Source organism: Corythoichthys intestinalis, chromosome 13 (assembly GCF_030265065.1).
Source record: "Corythoichthys intestinalis isolate RoL2023-P3 chromosome 13, ASM3026506v1, whole genome shotgun sequence".
Lineage (NCBI taxonomy): Eukaryota > Metazoa > Chordata > Actinopteri > Syngnathiformes > Syngnathidae > Corythoichthys > Corythoichthys intestinalis.
In genome coordinates this window covers 42,959,624-42,979,194 of record NC_080407.1, presented here as the reverse complement: position 1 = coordinate 42,979,194, position 19,571 = coordinate 42,959,624, and the positions used below count along the sequence as shown (strand labels likewise).

At 41.5% G+C, this 19,571-nt stretch overlaps 1 protein-coding gene across 2 annotated transcripts; it reads right to left on the bottom strand.

Moving 5' to 3' along the window:
• Window positions 1-53: 53 nt before the first annotated feature.
• Window positions 54-19,224, bottom strand: dvl2 (dishevelled segment polarity protein 2). 2 transcript variants are annotated; one of them, XM_057856116.1, is made up of 15 exons: window positions 18,740-19,222; window positions 11,075-11,144; window positions 10,240-10,397; window positions 10,046-10,155; window positions 9,847-9,976; window positions 9,684-9,774; window positions 9,526-9,595; window positions 9,319-9,458; window positions 9,165-9,241; window positions 9,034-9,101; window positions 8,816-8,950; window positions 4,216-4,347; window positions 3,706-3,882; window positions 3,393-3,617; window positions 56-1,655 (listed from the first exon to the last, which is right to left on the bottom strand). In XM_057856116.1, the coding sequence occupies exons 1-15, from the start codon at window positions 18,898-18,900 to the stop codon at window positions 1,099-1,101; spliced, it is 2,301 nt and encodes a 766-aa protein (XP_057712099.1). In that variant the 5' UTR covers window positions 18,901-19,222; the 3' UTR covers window positions 56-1,098. The 2 variants fall into 2 exon arrangements, with proteins under 2 accessions (XP_057712098.1, XP_057712099.1); XM_057856115.1 differs by having other exon boundaries at window positions 54-1,655; window positions 9,847-10,155; window positions 18,740-19,224.
• Between the last annotated feature and the right edge of the window lie 347 nt (window positions 19,225-19,571).

The following is a 19,571-nucleotide window of genomic DNA, read 5'->3' as shown; positions in this document are numbered from 1 at the left end:
GTGCAGCTGTAAGCCCGCCCCCCTCCCATAGAAACCCACCACAAGTCACATATTTATTCATTGGGTCAACTGCTTGACTGAAGCCGCCTTTGTGTTGTCTCAATACAATATAGCAGATATTCTATGCTCACGATTCTGTTTAGCTGCCGTTGACGGAGATAGATGTCTGATCCATTTGATCCAGTTCAAATGGATTGGACGTCTGCTAACAATAAACTAATTGAAATTCAATTTGGTTTTGTTTTCTATTGATTTTTTTTTTTTCTTTTATGAACACTTCAACAAAAAAAAGGGTCAAAATCACGTTTTATTCTTTTGACAAAAGTTAGCAATATGAAATCAACATTGAAAGGATGACTCTTCATTTCGCACCTTGATATTTGGGTTATACATGAACTATATGGTCACTCGTAGTAAAAAAAAAAAAAAAAAAAAAAAAAAAAAAAGAAGAATAATCGTCAGTTAACAAACAAACAAAAAAAGGCTTGTGAATCACAGTAAACTTCTATGTTTTTTTTTTTGTTTTTGTTTTTTAAAGTACCGCTTTTTGAATGGTGTTTTGTTTTTTTTACCAAACTGTACCACAAAGCAGCCACTGTACAGTACACGTCACAACTCGGTATGTGACAACGAAACGCAACAGTTGACTCGCGCGTTTTTGGACCGTTCACATTACAGCTCGGTGTTAGGTGTTGAATCCTACCGAGAAACGCACACGTTCATTGTCAAACAATGCCGTAAAAGAGTACCTGGTGTGCGTGATGCGCTCAAAACGGAGACGCGACAGGATCTAATCCTTGGTCCGAACGGTAACCTTTAGCGTTTGACAGTTTCGCGCTCGGTCTGGATTGCCTAAGAGCAATCACAATGTGACCAAAGAATTAGCAAAGTCCAAAGAAAGCGCACGAAAATGACGCCTCTCGCATCTGAAACTTGATTGATACTTTTGAGACTACGCGACATTTTTACTCCCACGCTCGTTGAATGTCTGATTTTGTCGATACATAACCCTGTTCTCACCAAATTTCGAAAAGCGTAATCAACTAGCACCGAAACAAGCGGGAGCCACACGCCGATCTCGCGTCGCGGACGCCACGACTACATGACGTCCACAAAGAACTCGCTGGGGTTCCCCATGGCCAAGTGGAAAGACTGGCGGGACGCAGTCAGCTCGGGGGGCACGGAACCCAAGTCGCGGGTGGGTGGCGCGCCGGGAGGTCCGGCTGAAGCCGACGAAAGGGGCGGTGGCAGAGCGGGGTGCACGGGTCCTGTGGCTAGCTGCTGTGCGTGAGGAAGCGCGTGAGCGCTAGCCATAGCCGGGTGCGGGTGCTGAGGTACCATCATCACCATCATGGGGTTGTAGGGAAGTATGCCTGGCGGGTATGGGGACATGTGGGGGGGCTGCGGCATGCGGTGATGATGCGAGCGCTGGGAGGAAGCGTGGCTATGCTCGCTGGGAGCGGCAGAGCCATGGCCGCGCCTTAAGCTGCTCCGGGTAGAATATTCCGATTCGCTGCCGCTGCCGGAGCGCGAGTCACCTCCGCCAGCATCGCCCCCGCAGGGAGATTTCTCCCCGCCGCCCACCGTGCTGCCGGGCCCTTTGCTGCCTCGGCGTCGTTCCCCTTCGCTTCGCGTCGACCCGCTGCTTCGGCTCCCTGATGACAAGCAGAATGTATTCATTCCATGATTTTTAGCTATTAAAATTGCACCAGTGGCTGTGTCTCTCTTCCACGAGATGACAGCGACAGTGGGGCAAATAAGTATTTAGTCAACCACCAATTGTGCAAGTTCTCCTACTTGAAAAGATTAGAGAAGCCTGTAATTGTCAACATGGGTAAACCTCAAACATGAGAGACAGAATGTGGAAATAAAACAACAGAAAATCAAATTGTTTGATTTTTAAGAATTTATTTGCAAATTAGAGTGGAAAATAAGTATTTGGTCACCTACAAACAAGCAAGATTTCTGGCTGTCAAAGAGGTTTAACTCCTTCTAGCGAGGCTCCACTCGTTACCTGTATTAATGGCACCTGTTTTAACTCATTATCGGTATACAACACACCTGTCCACAAACTCAGTCAGTCACACTCCAAACTCCACTATGGCCAAGACCAAAGAGCTGTCAAAGGACACCAAAGACAATATTGTAGACCTGCACCAGGCTGGGAAGACTGAATCTGCAATAGGTAAAACGCTTGGTGTAAAGAAATCAACTGTGGGAGCAATTATTAGAAAATTGAAGACATACAAGACCACTGATAATCTCCCTCGATCTGGTGCTCCATGCAAGGTCTCACCCCGTGGCGTCAAAATGATAACAAGAACGGTGAGCAAAAAATCCCAGAACCACACAGAGGGACCCAGAGAATGACCTACAGATAGCTGGGACCACAGTCACAAAGGCTACTATCAGTAATACAATGTGCCGCCAGGGACTCAAATCTTACACTGCCAGACGTGTCCCCCTGCTGAAGCCAGTACACGTCCAGGCCCGTCTGCGGTTCGCTAGAGAGCATTTGGATGATCCAGAAGAGGACTGGAAGAATGTGTTATGGTTAGATCAGACCAAAATAGTACTTTTTGGTAGAAACACAGGTTCTCGTGTTTGGAGGAGAAAGAATACTGAATTGCATCCGAAGAACACCATACCCACTGTGAAGCGTGGGGGTGGAAACATTATGCTTTAGGGCTGTTTTTCTGCAAAGGGACCAGGACGACTGATCTGTGTAAAAGAAAGAATGAATGGGGCCATGTATCGAGAGATTTTGAGTGAAAATCCCCTTCCATCAGCAAGGGCATTGAAGATGAGACGTGGCTGGGTCTTTCAGCATGACAATGATCCCAAAAATACAGCCAGGGCAACAAAGGAGTGGCTTCGTAAGAAGCATTTCAAGGTCCTGGATTGGCCTAGCCAGTCTCCAGATCTCAACCCCATAGAAAATCTGTGTAGGGAGTTGAAAGTCCGTGTTGCCCAACGACAGCCCCAAAATATTACTGCTCTAGAGGAGATCTGCATGGAGGAATGGGCCAAAAGACCAGCAACAGTGTGTGAAAAGCTTGTGAAGACTTACAGAAAACGTTTGGCCTCCGTTATTGCCAACAAAGGGTACATAATATAGTATTGAGATGAACTTTTGGTATTGACCAAATACTTATTTTCCACCATGATTTGCAAATAAATTCTTTAAAAATCAAAAAATTCGATTTTCTGTTTTTTTTTCCCCCCCCAAATTCTGTCTCTCACAGTTGAGGTTCACCCATGTTGACAATTACAGGCCTCTCTAATATTTTCAAGTGGGAAAACTTGCACAATTAGTGGTTGACGAAATACTTATTTGCCCCACTGTAGCTAGACTTTATGACCATGCTAAAGTCAAAACCGCTAATGCTCACCTTCGCTGTGCTGGCTGCCCGTGCTTCCCGGTGTGTAGCTGTAGCTGGTGAGCTCGTGGTATGGAGGAGGCTGGCTAGAGTAAGGATGGGCGGCGTAGGGCTGGTAGGGGAACGTGTGCATCATAGGCCAGGGTGACGCCCCGGGGAGAGGCAGTGGTGCCAAGGTGTCCTGATCTGAGGCCCCGCTGGATCCGTCGTTGTCGTTCAGAGACAGGTTGGCCATATCTGCGCGGAATATCACGTTGTCTTTAGCTACTATTTCCGGAAAAGTCCGGATCTGGAGAGCACTCAGAGGTTTACGCTAGTTACTCACAATTCTCACAGTCACTCAAGTCCCCGAAGACATAATAGCATTGTTCCGAGAAGGTGATCTTGTTGACCGTGTGACGGATGAAGCCGGCCTTCAGCAGATTGCTGGCATACTTCCTGGCTTCGCGGCGGTCCTGGAATCCCTCGATGTGGTGGAATAGCCACTCCACTACATCAGAGCCTACACAAAAAACAGTGAAGCAGAGTAGTCCCTTAAGTAGCCAACTAGAAAACAATGTGAGTGACTACATACACAAAAACAGTTGTTTTACAGAAAAAATTGTATTAAAATGTATTTTATTGCTCCAAGTTAACCGGTCAACTGCAGGTGATTCCAATTTAAACAGATGTTTTCAGTCAAACAAGCGCTCACACATCGGTACTCTGGCTCCCCTCACTCCTTCCCTCCCTCCCCACAAATCACACGGTTTTAATTCCCGTAACATAATGCCTGCCCTGTGAAGTCATGTGAATTGGAGACCACGGAGGTTCACGGACTGACGCGCTCTCTTACCGAGGAAAGCGTTGGGGATGGTGATTTTCAGCCACATGCGATCTCGAACTTCCAGCCCCGACTCTGGGGACGCCATGGCCTTGGCCACGGACGCCATGTCCGAGTGGAGTGACAAATTGAAGTCGTCGAAACCTGCGGAGAGATTCAGAACACCTTCAGTTGTGGCCTACACGACTCAAAATGTGATGTCCACGTACAGTTCTTGACAAAAGTCTTGTCACTTATCAATTTTGTTGAAACAATTGCTAATAACTAGGGGTGTCAAACGATTAAAATTTTTAATCGAGTTAATTACAGCATAAAAATTAATCAATCGTTATTAATAGCAATTAATTGCAATTCAAACATCTATAAAATATGCCATATTTTTCTGTAAATTATTGTTGGAATGGAACGATAAGACACAAGGCGGATATATACATACAGTACATAAGTACTGTATTGTTTATTGTAACAATAAATCCACAAATGGCATTAATAACATTCTTTCTGTTAAAGTGATCCACGGATAGAAAGACTTGTAGTTCTTAAAAGGTAAATGTTATAGTTACGAGTTATAGTAATTTTATATTAAAACCCCTCTTCATGTTTTCGTTTTAATAAAATTTGTAAAATTTTCCATCAAAAGTAGAGTTAATATAATAATAAAAGTAGAGTTAATATAATGATAAGAATAAAAATAACAATAATAAGAATAGAGTGACCAAAATCTGAGTAAGTTTTACGTGTATTTTGCATAGCTATTTTGATATGGAATGCCAGTTCATTTTGCATTGTTGTTTAACTGTGAGAATAGGGCCTCATTACTATAGACTGAAGTGCTTTTCTTTTTGTGAACATTATTATTTTTTGAGAGAGATAGGAATATTATTTTTGTTGTGCTTTCACTAAACGATACTTACGTTTGTTGTGAAGGACAAGCTTATGCCAATAAACGGCGCGGTCCAAAGAACGCCTGTGTCCACTCGCCTTTATAAGATATATATCTCTGCACATATCTCACCCAAAATACAACAAGAGACACATAATTGCCACTAAAAGAAAGAAAACTTACCGAAATATGTGTGGAGCACAAATAGCAATTTGCATTGCATTGTGCATACAGCATAAACATCTCACAACTACTAATTCTCCCACGTTTAGAAGAAATAACATCAGTATGGAACGGCGCTGCCCCCAAGCGGCCGGTGGCATTCTCTTCACTCTTAATGTCCATAAACGGCCTCATTGTAATAATCTGTTTGAGGCAATGTGCGAGCTGATCATTCAGTGCATGCGTTAATTGCGTCAAATATTTTAACGTGATTAATTTAAAAAATTAATTAACGCCCATTAACGCGATAATTTTGACAGCCCTACTAATAACCTGACTTTTAATTATTCAATTGGTTTCAGAAATGGCTCATATGAAAGCTAACACCCTCCCAAATGATGTTGAATGTACAAAAATATATTTGTTTCACTGAAAAAAGATTTACCATTTAATGAAGACATAAAGGTCAAATTTTGGAAGACAAAGGTTTTGTCGCTTACAGAAAGTGGTGTGAAAATTGAACAAAAAATGTACTTCAAATACATAAATATGTTACATAACATAAGCGAATTAAGTAGTGGTGCTGTGAGATCCAAATTTAATTATTTTGTATGACTTCCATCGGCTTCAAGGACTGCATCCATGCGGTTCGGCAAAGGATTCATACAATTTATTGATTAAGTCATCAGGAACATCAAAGAAAGCAGTCTGGCATAACTCCCAGAGTTCATCAACAGTCTTGGGTTTCGTCTTCCTTGCTTCCTCTTTCATCCTACCCCAGACATGCTCAATGATGTTCATGTCTGATGACTGGGCTGGCCAGTCCTGAAGGATCTTGATCTTCTTGGCCTTGAGGAACTTTGAGGTAGAGATTGAAGTATGCGATGGAGCACCATCCTGCTGCAGGATTTGTCCCTTTTTATGGTTAGGAATGTAAGAGGCAGCTAAGATTTGTTGATATTTCAAACTTGTTATGTTGCCTTCCAAAATGGATATGCGACAAGACTTTTGTCAGGGACTGTATATAATTTTCTATTTTTTTTTAAGGGCTAAAAAGTAAGTAACAAAATTAGCTAGAAAAAATAAATAAATAAATAAACCAAAGACTAAGTTTTACAGTCAACACTCTCTACTGTAAACATTACAGTACTGTAACATGTTTGGAGCTTTTTTTTCCCCCTCTGAATCAGATCGGGACTCGGCAGATTCTCAAAATCAAGAGAAAAAACATGCAATCGGGACATCCTCATAGCTCTGCCACCCCGAGGGGCCCGCGGGAAAAATTTCCACTAGCACCCAACACACACCGGATGATCCACTCGTGGGGTCCCATTTATGCTAATCGCACCCAAGCCATGTTCACATTTGTTCCGCCACTGAACTACAGCTATCTTGGTTGCGATTTCGGGCTGCAGCTATCGATTATTTTAGTAGTCGATTAATCTATGAACTAGTTAGTTCGAATAATCGAGTAATCGGATTAGGTACATAAAAAATTAAAATACAGTGGTACCTCTACATACGAAGTTAATTCGTTCCAGGACCTTGTTTGTAAGTCGAAATGGTTGTATGTCGAGCAGGATTTTCCCATAGGAATACATTATAATTCCATTAATTCGTTCCACAGCCCAAAAACCTACACTAAATCCTTAATAAATACTGCTGGTACTATCACAAATGGCAATTACACATAGTAAAACGAATACATTACAAATAAAAATCGGAAAAATATACTAATAATACAATAATTCCTGTAATAATGTAACAAATCGGGTTCTAATGTGGCGGATGTTTTTTTCTGTACCTGAACGCGCCACGGGGCTATCGTGCCAGAAACAGTTTCACTTTCCCTTTCACAGAGTTTCACTTTCCCTTTCAATGTTTTCTTGAGAACCCCATCAATTGCGGCAGACAGTAGGCGTTTTGTGTTGAATAAGTTGTGAAATAAATGATAAAAACATGGCAAAGCTGGCGATTTCTTTGGCGATTTTACCACAATAATAATTATCAGCTTAACTTATAATGACTGGCGAACGGTGGTCAGAAGAAGACCGTGGAGTTGTGTTCTTGAGCCAGTTCACGGATGCACACCCCACGCTCATATATCTCTATAATTTGCAACTCCATTTAAAAGGTAAGCGTCACCTTTTTCTTTGTTTCATCACCTGTACCACCCTTTTTGAAATCTTTTGTGTTGATTTCTCACACAAGAAAATCCGCCGTGCATTTGTCTGCGGTGCTGTCATGTCGTCGTATTTCGAGCATGTCGTCGGATGTAGAAACAAATGGCAAGTCAAATTTTACGTCGGATGTCGAAAAGATCGTGTGTCGAAGCGATCGTATGTCGAGGTACCACTGTACCTGAGCTTAGCCTCAAACGGTATTAAAAAAAATAAATAAATGAGGATCTAAGTACAACAAAAGAACAATAGCGTACCACACGTATGCTATTTTTAGACCGTGGCGTCGCCATTGTTACGCAGAAATGGGTCATTACAGACACGCCCTCGCATACATTCCATGTTATTTCTGCTTGTTTTCTCCGGTAATATGTCAAAAAAAGAACATGCCAATCAAACACTGCTACTATAAAACTTGTAGAAACGACTCTAGACATTACGACATATGAAGGATGTTTTCTTCATACGTTTCCGAAAAAATGTGAAGAATGGATCAATTTGCGCGGACGTCCAAAAGACCAGTTTAACGCCAGCAAGGTGAAGCCATTCACATTTCATATACAGTAAACATTTTGTTAGGGGCCATGATCCTACAGAGGACGAAGAGATAAGCCATTTTGATATTTTGACTTATTTTTTTGCGTGGTGTTTTGCCGTGCTGCTTCCGTCTGACAATGAATGACCTGGATGCAAGCCCAGACCATGATTTTGCCACCACCAAATTTCAGAGTTTTCTGAGTGAAACTCGGATCCATGCGGGCTCCAGTAGGTATCCTGCAATATTTGCAGCAACTGTGGTGTAATTCAGTGCAAGATTCATCTGAAAAATCCACCTTTTGCCACAAAACAGTGAAATTTGGTGGTGGCAAAATCATGGAAGACAAAACCCAAGAATGTTGATGAACTCTGGGAGGCATGCAAGACTGCTTTCTTTGATGTTCCTGATGACTTCATCAATAAATTGTATAAATCCTTGCCGAACCGCATGGATGCAGTCCCTCCAGCCCATGGAAGCCATACAAAATATTACATTTGGATCTCTTGTATTTGAAGTACATTTTTTGTTCAATTTTCACACTACTTTTTGTAGGCGACAAAACTTTTGTCTTGCCAAAATTTGACCTTTATGTCTTCATTAAATGATAAATCTTTTTTCAGTGAAACAAATTTTTGTAGATTCAACATCATTTGGGAGGGTCTTAGCCTTCATATGAGCCATTTCTGAAACCAGTTGAATAATTAAAAGTCAGGGCATTCACAATTGTTTCTACAAAACGGATAAGCAACAAGACTTTTGTCAGGGACTGTACGTGAATGCCAGGTTTTACGAAGTTAACCAGGTGCCAAGACATGTTTTGAAGAGACAGAAAACCAAATTAAAACTCACGCTCGGGCTCTGTGACGGAAGAGGAGGAAGTGATGGTACTTAGAGAGGAGCTTCCCGGGAAGGCCGGGTAGGCGCCGGTCATAGCTACTGAGTGGCTGACCCATGCCGCTGGGTCAATTGGTCGAATAGGTTCATCTGCGTAGGGAAAATCGGTTCAAAGTATCTCCTAAAAAAACGAACTCCGATTGGTCTGACACTCGGCTTCCGATGTCACTTACTTCGCGGCAGAGTGAAGTAACCTTGCGGAGACGGGTCCCAGCACTTGGCCACGGTAAGGATAATCGGCCTGACAAAGCCCAGAGATACATCACTAGCATGAACAGCGATTCTCGCCAAGTCATCAGCTTACCCCGGCTTGTGCACGATCTCCCTCAGCACTCGCACTGCGTCGTCGTTGCTCATATTCTCAAAGTTGATGTCGTTGACCTAGCGGAGAACAGAATCCAATTAGCTTGGAGGTCGTAATCACACCCACCGCAGAGAAACTCTGTTTGTCTCGTCACCTGCAATAGCATGTCTCCGGGTTCGATGCGTCCATCGGCGGCCACGGCCCCGCCCTTCATGATTGAACCAATGTAGATGCCGCCATCGCCCCTTTCATTGCTTTGGCCCACAATGCTAATGCCCAGGAAGTTGTACTTCTCTAAACATCGGAAGATCATCAGAAAAATATTTTTCTCGCAATTTATATCAACAGACACGATACGCACCCATGTTCAAGGTCACGGTGATGATGTTCAACGACATGGTGGAATCCGTCACACTGCTGAAAGAGGAAGCCTAAAAGGAGGAAAAAACCTTACTCGCAAGTCCACAGAAGATATTCAGATGAAGATGGTGGGATGTTGACCATGAAACACTAGCGTACCCTCTCTAAGCGAGGGGGGCGCTGTTTCCTGCGTCGCCGATGCCGTTTCAAGAGTCTGGAGGCCGTACTCTGTTCTGTTGCGCTGCTGAACCTACCGAAGAAGAAGTCATAGAAGTCAAATGCGTAGGGTTCCCTTGCGCTAGAGTTAAGGCTTCGGCTTCACCTGCTCATGGTGTCGTCGTCCTCAGAGTCGCAGAAACTGGTTGTTTCCAGCTCACTGCTCATCATCGTGCTGGAGCTCTCGTACCCTGCTAAGTGCCGCTCCAAGCGACTTTGTCCGTTGACGCGAGGCCCTGAGAGACACCTGACGTCAGGGTTTTGTCTCCCTCGAGTATGTCGCGACGACCATTTCGATGGCTTACCATGTTGCTCCACGCTATCCCTGTGTCGAGGTCTCTCTCTCCTGAAGGAAACAACGGACTCCGTTTCGGTCTGCTCGTCCAAAGTCTCCACACTACCCGTCGCGTTGGGGCTGCGAGAAATTACGGTCAGACTCGCGGCACGGTCCAGTTTTCGCGGTTGCAATTGTGCCACAGAGACGGGGTCGGTTCCTCACTGGAAGGAGGGCGGTCTGGAGTCTCCGATGCCCCCGGTCCTCTCTGCGGGCGGGGGCGGCAGGGGCGGAGGAGGGGGCGAAGGCTGGACAGACGTCTCCGCAGCGGGGATTGCCGCCGGAGCTGCAGATTCTGTGGCCGGAGCGTCCGAAGACACGAGCTGACATCCCCAAAAAAGTTTGTGAGGATTCAGAAGCGAGGGATGAAGGGAAATGTAATTAAGCACAGAGAGTGTCAACAGGGTGGATCAAGAGGTAGGATGTCAATTATTTTGACATGCAAACACTGCTCTCTTTTCAAGCCCAGGTCTCACGGGGATCACTGAAACATAATCCTTCATTCTTACCCTTATCGCTATCATCAAACAAACAGTGAGGTACTGTACGCATACTCTACACTTGGCGTACTTGCCTTTCTGCTGCAAGATGCAAGCGTGACGCATTTTCTGACAAAACAATTCAACTAAATGGAATTTCACAGCCACTCTTCCCTACACACACGCTTCCTGTATGTCATTTGGGATCTCTCCACCCTTCTTAGCGTGCGGCTCACATATCGCTCCCCCGGGTTTCTTTACTTTAAAGCGCTCCCTTCATTCTTATGCACTTAACAGATGCTTGAGCCTCAAACCTGCTCAACCGGGCCAAGTCCGCTCGCCGTTTTTTTGTCTCTCCTTGAAATGTTAGCCACGGGCTGGGGAACGAGCCAGTGACCGTCAAAGACGTGGTCCCGAGTTGTTTTACCCGATTTCAGTCATTAAAAAACATCCATCTCAGGCAGGAAGGCGCTATCGGACATTTAATTTCTGGAGAAGTGGCGATTGTTTGGCGTACTTACCCAGGAGACCACGCGACCATTAAAGCATGGCAACTTTGCGCTGTCATCTGAAATTTCTTCCTTCACCACCCTGAAACAGAAAAACAATTCGATTGAGGTTTCAATCTAAAGACTGTTCTTGGTTTTGCCCCAGTCTCGACACTTAAAGCCAGGGGTCTTTCTGGTTCTCGGGCAAGTTCTCCAATAGTTTGGTCTTGAATCTAGTAATAGTTGAAGCAGCTTTTTAGAACACGATTGCTCACATGAAGCGTCTACCCCAACATTAATATGTGTAGTGCAACGGCAATCCTTAGACTTTTACCCTAGAAAATAGTCCATGACCAGTCCAGGTTTCGACACTTAAAACCGTGGTTCTTTCTCGTTCTCGGATAAGTTCTCTGATAGTGTGGTCTTGAGTCTAGTAGTAGTTGAAGCAGCTGTTAAGAACAGGATTGATCTCATGAAGCCTCTACCCCAACATTAACATGTGTAGTGCAGCGGCATTCCTTAGACTTCTACCCTAGAAAATGGTCCTTGACCAGTCCGTGTTTCGACACTTAAAACTAATGATGTACCGATACCAGTATCGGCGGGGGGATCCGGGCCGAAATGGTAGTATTGGTATCTGTGATTACCAACAAACAGGGCGCCGATACCATTCACTGGTCCAGTATTATAACACCACAGCCTGACGCGCACTACACTCTGTGCTATGTGATCACACGTGATTACTTTGCATGCCAAGCAGCTATCGCTATTGACCTGCTCCAGACCAGACCAATGAGAGCGGACCAACAGTTGCTCTTAACCAATGCCGAGGCAGCTTTTTCATATGGAGGAAAAACAAACTCAGAGTAGATGAAAATGTCGGTGCTTTCAGAATATTTCAGTGTCGAGTACAATGGCTGGGGATGAACCGCAGCAACAAACCCTGGGCAGTGGGACGAGAAGAGTGAAGCAGCAAGACAGATGTCTGAAAAAAAAGTCACAGAAACGACTGTTGTCTGTAACCTGCCCCTTGCCTTTGTTGAAAGCGTGTGAATCCTGCTTTTTATGGCTCACGCAGTACCTAGGTATAAGGTCCCAAGTCGCAAATACATGAAGGAGACGACTATCCTGCACTAAAGAATAAAGTATTGAAAAATGTTTTAGAAAAGCTGGAGAAGGCAGGTGCCAGAAGCTTTTCAACCGATGTCTGGAGCAGCCAAGTCTCCCAACTTTCCCTGCTTGGCTTTACAGCCGAATGGAAAGCATAGTAGTTAATGCAAATGAATTCAAGGGATCTCACTAGGGCTGCAGCTATCGATTATTTTAGTAGTCGATCAATCAATGAACTAGTTAGGTCGAATAATCAAGTAATCGGATAAGGAACATAAAAAAATCAAAATATCAGAGCTGAGCCTCAAGCGGTACAAAAATAAATTGATAAATAAATAAATAAATAAATAAGGATCAATGTACAACAAAAGAAAAAATGGCTACCTTACATAGCAAAAGTCCGCTAGCTTAAATGCTATAAAACAAGTTTTTTTTTTTTTTTTTTACAATGCTCTTAACAAATGGTTCAAACACATATTCGCACAAACATTGGCGAAATATAAACTAAATTACGAATTTATTAAAAAAACATTAGCTCAAACAAAAAACCTAGCTTATGTTGGTCTTAACAGGAAGCAATTGTATTCGGCCATGTGAAAGAGGCAGACTAGAGGGCAGTGTATGCACCTAAATCAATAAAACTAAATGCAAACACTTTCAAAACAAACCATTACAACGCCACTTCATAGAAACGAATACTCGAAGCAGCAAAATTTAATTTGAATCTTTTTTTCTAATCGAATACTCGAGTTAATCGATTAATCGTTGCAGGACTAGATCTCACACACAGCAGCCACGCGATTGCTGCTCAACTGGAGCATCCCCATGTCAAAGGTACTTTAGTATTTTTTGGTCTTATACTGAAAGAAATGCCGCAGTAATTTGAGACCTGTTTCAAAAGTGCTGTAGAAGTAAGCAGAGTAAGCTAAGTGGCTAAGTTGTGTGTGTGTACGCTGTTTGCATTTGTGCGTTGCTATAGATGGAGTTATTTGCTGCTGGTGCACAAAGAGGGAGGGTAATAGATAGACAGGATGCTGTAGTCAATTATTATAATTAAGGGTGTCAAAATTATCGCGTTAACGGGCGGTAATAGTTCTAATTAATCACGTTAAAATATTTGAGGCAATGAATGCACATGCCCCGCTCAAACAGATTAAAATGACAGCAGAGTGTAATGTCTGCTTGTTACTTGTTTTTTGGTGTTTGACGCCCTCTGCTGGCGCTTGGGTCCAACAGATTTTATAGCTTTCAGCACCATGAGTAAGAGGTGTAATTATTGACATCAACAATGGGGAGCTATTAGTTTATTTTTTGATTGAAAATGTGAAAATTTGTCATTTTAATAAAACGAAAACATTAAGAGGGGTTTTAATATACAATTTCTATAACTTGTACTAACATTTATCTTTTAAGAACTACAAGTCTTTCTATCCATGGATCGCCTTAAGAGAATGTTAATAATGTTAATGCCATCTTGTTGATTTATTGTTATAATAAACTAATACATTACTTATGTACGGTATGTTGAATGTATATATCCGTCTTGTGTCATATCTTTCCATTCCAACAATAATTTACATAAAAATATGGCATATTTTAGAGATGGTTTGAATTGCGATTAATTACGATTAGAGCTGTCAAAATTATCGCGTTAACAGGCGGTAATTAATTTTTTAAATTAATCACGTTAAAATATTCGACACAATTAACGCACATGCCACTCAGACAGGTTTAAAAGACAGTACAGAGAAATGCCCACATGTTAATTGTGTTTTATGGAGTTTTGCCGCCCTCTGCTGGCGCTTGGGTGCGACTGATTTTATAGGCTTCAGCACCCACGAGGATTGTGTAAGTAATTATTGACATCAACAATGGCGGGCTACTAGTTTATTTTTTGATTGAAATTTTTACAAATTTTATTAAAACGAAAACAGTAAGAGGGGTTTTAATATAAAATTTCTATAACTTGTACTAACATTTATCTTTTAAGAACTACAATTCTTTCTATCCATGGATCGCTTTAACAAATAATGTTAATTATTATTATAACAATAATTAGAGGTGTGCAAAATTTCCGATTCTTAGATTATTCGCGATTCGGCCGTGGAAGATTCGAGAATGATTCACAAACATCCAAATTCCGATTATTGAAATATGCCAAGTAAAGCGGAAGTACAACAGACTCAGCGTGCCACGCGGTCTTCGGGGCGCAACGAGGAAGAACGCAGCGAGAGTAGCTAAACATCATGCTTCTCATTACCCGGCCCCTCGGGTAATGCCAATGCTCAACTCACGGCTCTAGCTCAACTCATGCCACGAGATCAAAAAACACAACAACATACCTGACTGCTGCCGAAAAGCTGCTACAAAGTACGTCATCCACATAATGTAATGGTAGATATCATTTATATAGGACTAGATGGACCATTGATTCGGTAGCGTGAGCAGCACATCTACAAAAAGCTAGATGCGAGCGTTAGTAAACGGCCGCCATCTTAAAGCAGTGCACTTCCCTGCAAGGCTGTTGTAGCGAACCTTCCAAGCAAACCTAATTAACTTTTTATCTAAAATACTCCTAAATCGGTAAAATATTGACTTGAATCTATCTTTAAAATAGTATTAAAACTTTCACATGTCGAAAGTAGACAAAAGGGAAATTATGGAATAACGGGAGCAATTTTAACAACTTTAACAGTTGATTCACAACATTAAATTAATTGAATGTAGTTTAAAGCTGCTGTTACAGAATGGGGACTGGAGTTTTTTATTTACTGTTATTTTTGTATATTTGTTTACTGCTATATGTTAACTTGATACTGAAATAGTAGTTTGGTTTAGCCTGAGAGGATTTTTGAACAATTTTGGAACTAATGTACAAAACATTTAAAAAAAAAAAAAAAAAAAAAAAAGGAGGGGGGGGTGTATCAATAATCGTTTTATAATCTAATCGGAGCCTCTGAATCGTAATCGAGTCGTTAGGTGCCCAAAGATTCCCAGCTCTAATAATAATGCTAATGCCATCTTGTTTATTGTTATAATAAACAAATACAGTCCCTATGTACCGTATGTTGAATGTATATATCCATCTTGTGTCTTAGCTTTCCATTCTAACAATAATTTACAGAAAAATATGGCATATTTTATAGATGGATGGAATTGCGATTAATTGCGATTAATTATGATTATTTTTTAGCTGTAATTAACTCGATTAAAAATTTTAATCGTTTGACAGCCCAAATTACGATTAATTAATTTTTAAGCTATAATTAACTCGATCAAAAATTTTAATCGTTTGAAAGCTCTAATTATTATTATTATTATTATTATAACTTATAATTTCATGAAAGTTACATTGTTTGGCATTTGAGAGGTTTTAAAAAGTATCTGCTCATTCAGTTTATTGTTATAAATGTATTTTTATTTTTCTACTGCTGGGCTAGTATTATACATGTTTTAATTTCACGAATTTAGCACTATTTTGGCCTTTGAGAGCCTTAGGTTTATTCAACTATTGTCCCCCATAACAGGTATGCAATAAAAAGTTCTACTGGATTCACTTTGTATTAGTCTTTTTCCTATTTCACAAAGGTAAGCAGAAGCCTGACAATGTCATGATAGCAATGACCCAAGTATATAGCTCTTTAAAAGAAAAAATATATATACAGTATATATTTGGCGGAAAACACTCAGGTGAATTGAAGTTCCGCTCTGAGACCCCCAATATGGCCAAATTTCAAAATTGTCCTTTATGCATATCATTGGAAAGCTTAAAATCTCAATTTTCTGGGGGAAGAAAAATTTTGAACAGGGGGGTATTTAAAAAAAATTTTTAACAATTTTTAAACAGCAAAACCCTAACTGGAGGCGAGAGCACGCGAGAGCATAATCAAAGACACCATGATCTTATTCTTAACGAGATATTATCGCGTACTTACCACTTTTTGATCCAAAAACTCCATGTAGCATGCATCACTGAGTGTCAAGAAACAGTTGTGAATGTCCACAGCTGGATTTTTGGGGGATTTTATGGGTGAAACATGGCAATGTAACAAGGGTCGCGATGCAGAAATCGCAGACATCAAAGAGTGGTCGAGATTTTCTTTTCAATATATTTACCCTTTTAAACTTTTTTTTCCAATTTTTCTTTGTTTGTATCGATTATTTATCATCTAAAATATTGGGGAAACTGCGACAGTAATGAAAAAAAATACAATTAAGTGATAGGTATGAGGTAAATATCTGTGACTATATTACAGACGCTAATTTTTTAATTGTGACGTAATTTGTTTAAAAGTTTAAAATATGCGAGTGAATATTTTTTAAAGTTTTTTTTTTTTGTTTTTAACAAAATATTAGACATCAATTAATGATTCTAAGCTAAAAATGACATTTCGAATAATCAATACGAGTACTTACCTACTTTTTATGGCTTGGTTGAAACAAAAGCAGTTGCGCAACGTCTGTAAACGGGGGTTTCCAGGGTAAAACGGACAAATTAAAAATAGTTTGGAGACTTAATGCGCCATGAATCTGCTATGGCAGTTTATGGACATATTGTTCTATCAAACACAACACCCTAGAAACCCCCGTTTACAGACGTCGCGCAACCGTTTTTTTTTTTTTCAACCCAGCCATGAAAACAATGCAAGTAGTTATATTTATTATTCAAAATGTCTGTCATTTTTTGCTTAGAATCATTAATTGATGTCTAATATTTCGTTTAGAAAAAAAAAAAACGACTTTAGAAAATTATTCGCTCGCATATTTTAAATTTTTAAACAAATGACGTCACAAAGAAAAAAATGGCGTCTGTAAAAAAGTCACGGTTATCTACCTACCTCATAACTATCGCTTAATTTTATTTTATTTTTTGTTGCTGTCACATTTTCTCCGACATGTTAGATGATAAATAATTGATCCAAACAGAGAAAAATTGGGGAAAAAAAGTTTAAAGGGGTAAATATATGAAAAAGAAAATCTCGACCATTCCTTGATGTCTGCAATTTCTGCATCGCGAGCCTTGTTATATTACCATGTTTCACCCATAAAATCCCCCCCAAAATGTGGCCATTCACAACTGTTTCTTGACACTCAGTGATACATGCGACATGGAGTTTTTGAATCGAAACAAGGTAAGTACGCGATAATATCTCGTTATGGTCATGGCGTCTGTAATTCTGCTCTTGCGTGCTCTCACCTCCAGATAGGGTTTTGCTGTTTAAAAAAACATTTTGTTTTAAAAATGCCCTCCTGTCCAAAATTTTTCTTCCCCCAGAAAATTGATATTTTAAGCTTTCCAATGATGTATCACACATGCATATCGGAAAGTTTTGAAATTTGGCCACATTGGGGGTCTCCGAGCGGAACTTCAAGTCACCTGAGTGTTTTGCGCCATATACATAAATAAACGGAGTGTTATTGGCATGGTATCGGCCATTACTGCACTGGCAGGTATCGGTATCAGGGCCAAAAAATGGTATCGGTGCAAGACTACTTTCTGGTTCTCAGGCAAGTTCTCTGATAGTGTGGTCTTGAGTCTAGTAGTCGATGAAGCAGTTGTTAAGAACAGGATTGCTAACATGAAAGCCTCTGCCCCAACAGTGTCGTCCAGCGGCAATCCAGAGACTTTAACGCTAGAAAATGGTCCATGACCAGCCCAGGTTTCTCAGGATGGTCTCTCTCATCCCCCTCCCTAAAACTCTCCTGTCAAAACGCCACACACACTGCTGTGGCCGACAGCTGGCCTCATACCAGGGCAAATAAAAACACCCACCACGACACACTCCTTTTGCTGGGTCGGATTTTTATTTACAGGAACTCGGATATCAAGGGGCCAAAAACTGACACAGTACATCCTCAAAACCCAGTTTTGTTGCAATTGTGTCTGACATTGATGGCGATAGATGTCAAATTCTGGCATTGAGTGATTATGTTGCAGTTCGCTAATAGACGTCCAATCTCAGAGGGTTGCTGATTTGTTTTCGAACTTTCAGTGTTGTAAGCTGAAATAGGCCGGTTCAACTACAAGTCAGTGGCAGTCAATGAGTTATGTCAGTCTCAGTGCCATTGACGACAATAGATGTCAATAGGAAAACATGGGAAAACTGCATAAATGAGTTGTTATTTAACTCATTAGCTGCCACTGATGGTGGTAGATAAACCAGAGTTGCTTTAAAGTTATACTGTTTTGACATTAACTAACAATAACGTTAGCATATTAGCACTTACAAAACTTAAACTAAGAAAACACAACAACATCCTTCCTACGGTTCAAACGGCTGTATTTATTCCATGAATGGCCTCCATTGACGGCAACTGACGTCCAATCCTGCATTCCTCAGGAGGAGGATTAGCAGCCAGCACAAAAAGATGAATTGATAGCAGGGAGGAGATTGTTCCTACAATGTGGAGGAGACTGGAAGGAGGGGGAGGAAATCCTGGCAGGCCAAAGTGTTAAAGAGTGGGGGGGCACACACAAAAAATCCCCCCCAATTATGAAAGTCTTACCATGATGGAATTCACGATCTCATGATTCTTAGCGCGATTATTTTCTGCAAATAACAGAAAGGAATCTAATTTTCAACTCACCCAAAGTCCTGGTCCATGGATTTGAAGAAGAACTTGTAGTTGGGCTTGTTCAAGACTTGCTTAAAGTCCAACAGAGTGATACTTTCGGCGCCGATGGGGATCTTTACCAAATACGGAGTCTCCTCCTCGTCGATATGATAGATGATTTTGGTTTCCGCCATGTCCGCGGCTGTTTTTTTTTTTTTTTTTTTTGTCTTCGGGTCAACTAGCAGCCCTTAGCAAGCTAGGTGGCTAACGAGACGGACCGACCCGCAGAGGTGAACCGACGGTGGTCGCTGAGATTTTCGTCCCCTTTTAGTCGAAGCTTTAAGCGTCCCGTCGCTCAGTAGATCCAAACAAAAAAACACACTCCCGTTTTAACCACATTTTAGCGGGGGGAAGACCACATTAACGCGAACCGAACGAGTCGAACCCCCCAAACAAAAACACACGGGGGCGGGGGGGAGCTCCCAAAAACTTTTCACCACTTTTTTTTCTTGCCAGCCAACGCGGCGTGTGACGTCATCACGCTCGTCCCTTTTTCCTCTCGTACAACTTTTAAATGATTTTTTTCCCCTCCAATATTTTTCTCTAACACGTCATAAATAGTGTTGAATACAATTTGCAGTAATGCCTGTTTGTTTTTTGTTTTTTTTCATTGATTGAACGTTTATCACCACTGGCGTTCCTAGTGTACATGGTGCCCAGGGTGACAAGAAGCTTTGCCCCCCCCCCCCAAAAAAAAAAATCTTTAAAAAACAACAACAGTTGACCCGCAAAATACTACGGAGCACCTAAAGGGACATCAGCAGAAATAAAATAAATGTAAGCAATCTTGTGCACACCAGAAACT

Bases quoted from the DNA above. Each gene is read 5' to 3' on its own strand.
- dvl2 (XM_057856115.1), bottom strand. From the start codon at position 18,900: ATGGCGGAAACCAAAATCATCTATCATATCGACGAGGAGGAGACTCCG. The intron at 9,459-9,525 runs GTGCGTATCGTG...TCCGATGTTTAG, and splicing joins CACCGTGACCTTGAACATGG to AGAAGTACAACTTCCTGGGC. The intron at 4,348-8,815 runs GTGAGTTTTAAT...ATCTCTCCGCAG, and splicing joins TTCCGTCACAGAGCCCGAGC to GTTTCGACGACTTCAATTTG.